This window comes from Perkinsus marinus (genome assembly GCF_000006405.1).
Source record: "Perkinsus marinus ATCC 50983 genomic scaffold scf_1104296935596, whole genome shotgun sequence".
NCBI lineage: Eukaryota > Perkinsozoa > Perkinsida > Perkinsidae > Perkinsus > Perkinsus marinus.
In genome coordinates this window covers 1-973 of record NW_003214361.1, presented here as the reverse complement: position 1 = coordinate 973, position 973 = coordinate 1, and the positions used below count along the sequence as shown (strand labels likewise).

General features: G+C 50.5%; 1 protein-coding gene across 1 annotated transcript; it reads left to right on the top strand.

Annotated features, from left to right (window-relative positions):
* Positions 1-218: 218 nt before the first annotated feature.
* Pmar_PMAR010857 (hypothetical protein) lies at positions 219-943 on the top strand (the record flags this gene model as incomplete). Its single annotated transcript, XM_002783875.1, has 4 exons — positions 219-321; positions 501-565; positions 609-694; positions 740-943. Coding segments are annotated over 4 exons (458 nt in total), but the record flags the coding sequence as incomplete, so codon positions are not given.
* Positions 944-973: the final 30 nt, after the last annotated feature.

Sequence of the window (973 nt, the reverse complement as noted above, 5' to 3'; positions counted from 1 at the left end):
CGGCTACGACTACGATCAGCATCTTCGGAAAATCGACGAGAGAAACCTTTTCGTGGATCCTAATGCTGAGGTCGGGGAAGTGGAAGAGGCGCCAACGAATGTGGAGGAGCAGCAGAAAACGGAGATGAAGTAACGAGGGAGTGGTGTGAGTGACGACTAGTGGACCTCAAAAGTATCTTGTGGTATCTTGAGGTCGACTTTGCTCCTCTTACAGGAAGATGACGCCAGAGGAGCGAGCGGTGTTCGCAGCAATGGACGATGCTGAGTGTCTCGATGATGACGGTTCGAGTGACGACGTTTTCTTCGACAGCCTTTTGCATGGTAATACGTCGTCGAGTAGTGGCAGCAGTAGTAGTAGTAGAACGGCTCGACGGTGGCTCAAGAGAATTTTTATTCACGTCGTCCCACAGCGAAATGCCATCAGTGGTGATGCTCGATGATTCTCAGCCTCGCGAGTCGTTGAATGCTAGAGGAAAATGAAGGAATGCGCTTCCTATCAGGTGGTGACGGTTCAGTTGACGACTCCAACCTCCTATGGGGAGTCCCCACTGTTCGAGAAACGGAGGTACTGACGTGCTCAGCGTTGGCGGTTGATCCCGTCGCCTTAGGACGATCGGATGGATTTGATGATGACCCTACAAGGAGGAACTTCAACACCGCAAGACGAGGCCTTCGATAGGCTCCTAGAGGAAGAGTAGGCTCCTAGTCCCGCTCAGTGCGCACAGCGAAGATTTTCCAGATACGCCGAGGATGAGATTGGCGATTTGGAAGATCGCTTCTCCCGAATTGATATGCCGATCGAACGGGCTACTACTATCGGAGGTCAGACCAGCGTCGGAGCTTTTCTCAAACGGGACAAGCAAAATCTTGATATCAACGCTTGCCAGGATATCATTGATGAGTACTATGGAGATGGAGACGATGATGGAATTATCATTTCGATGTAGTTACATAAAGTCTAAGGAAGATGGTA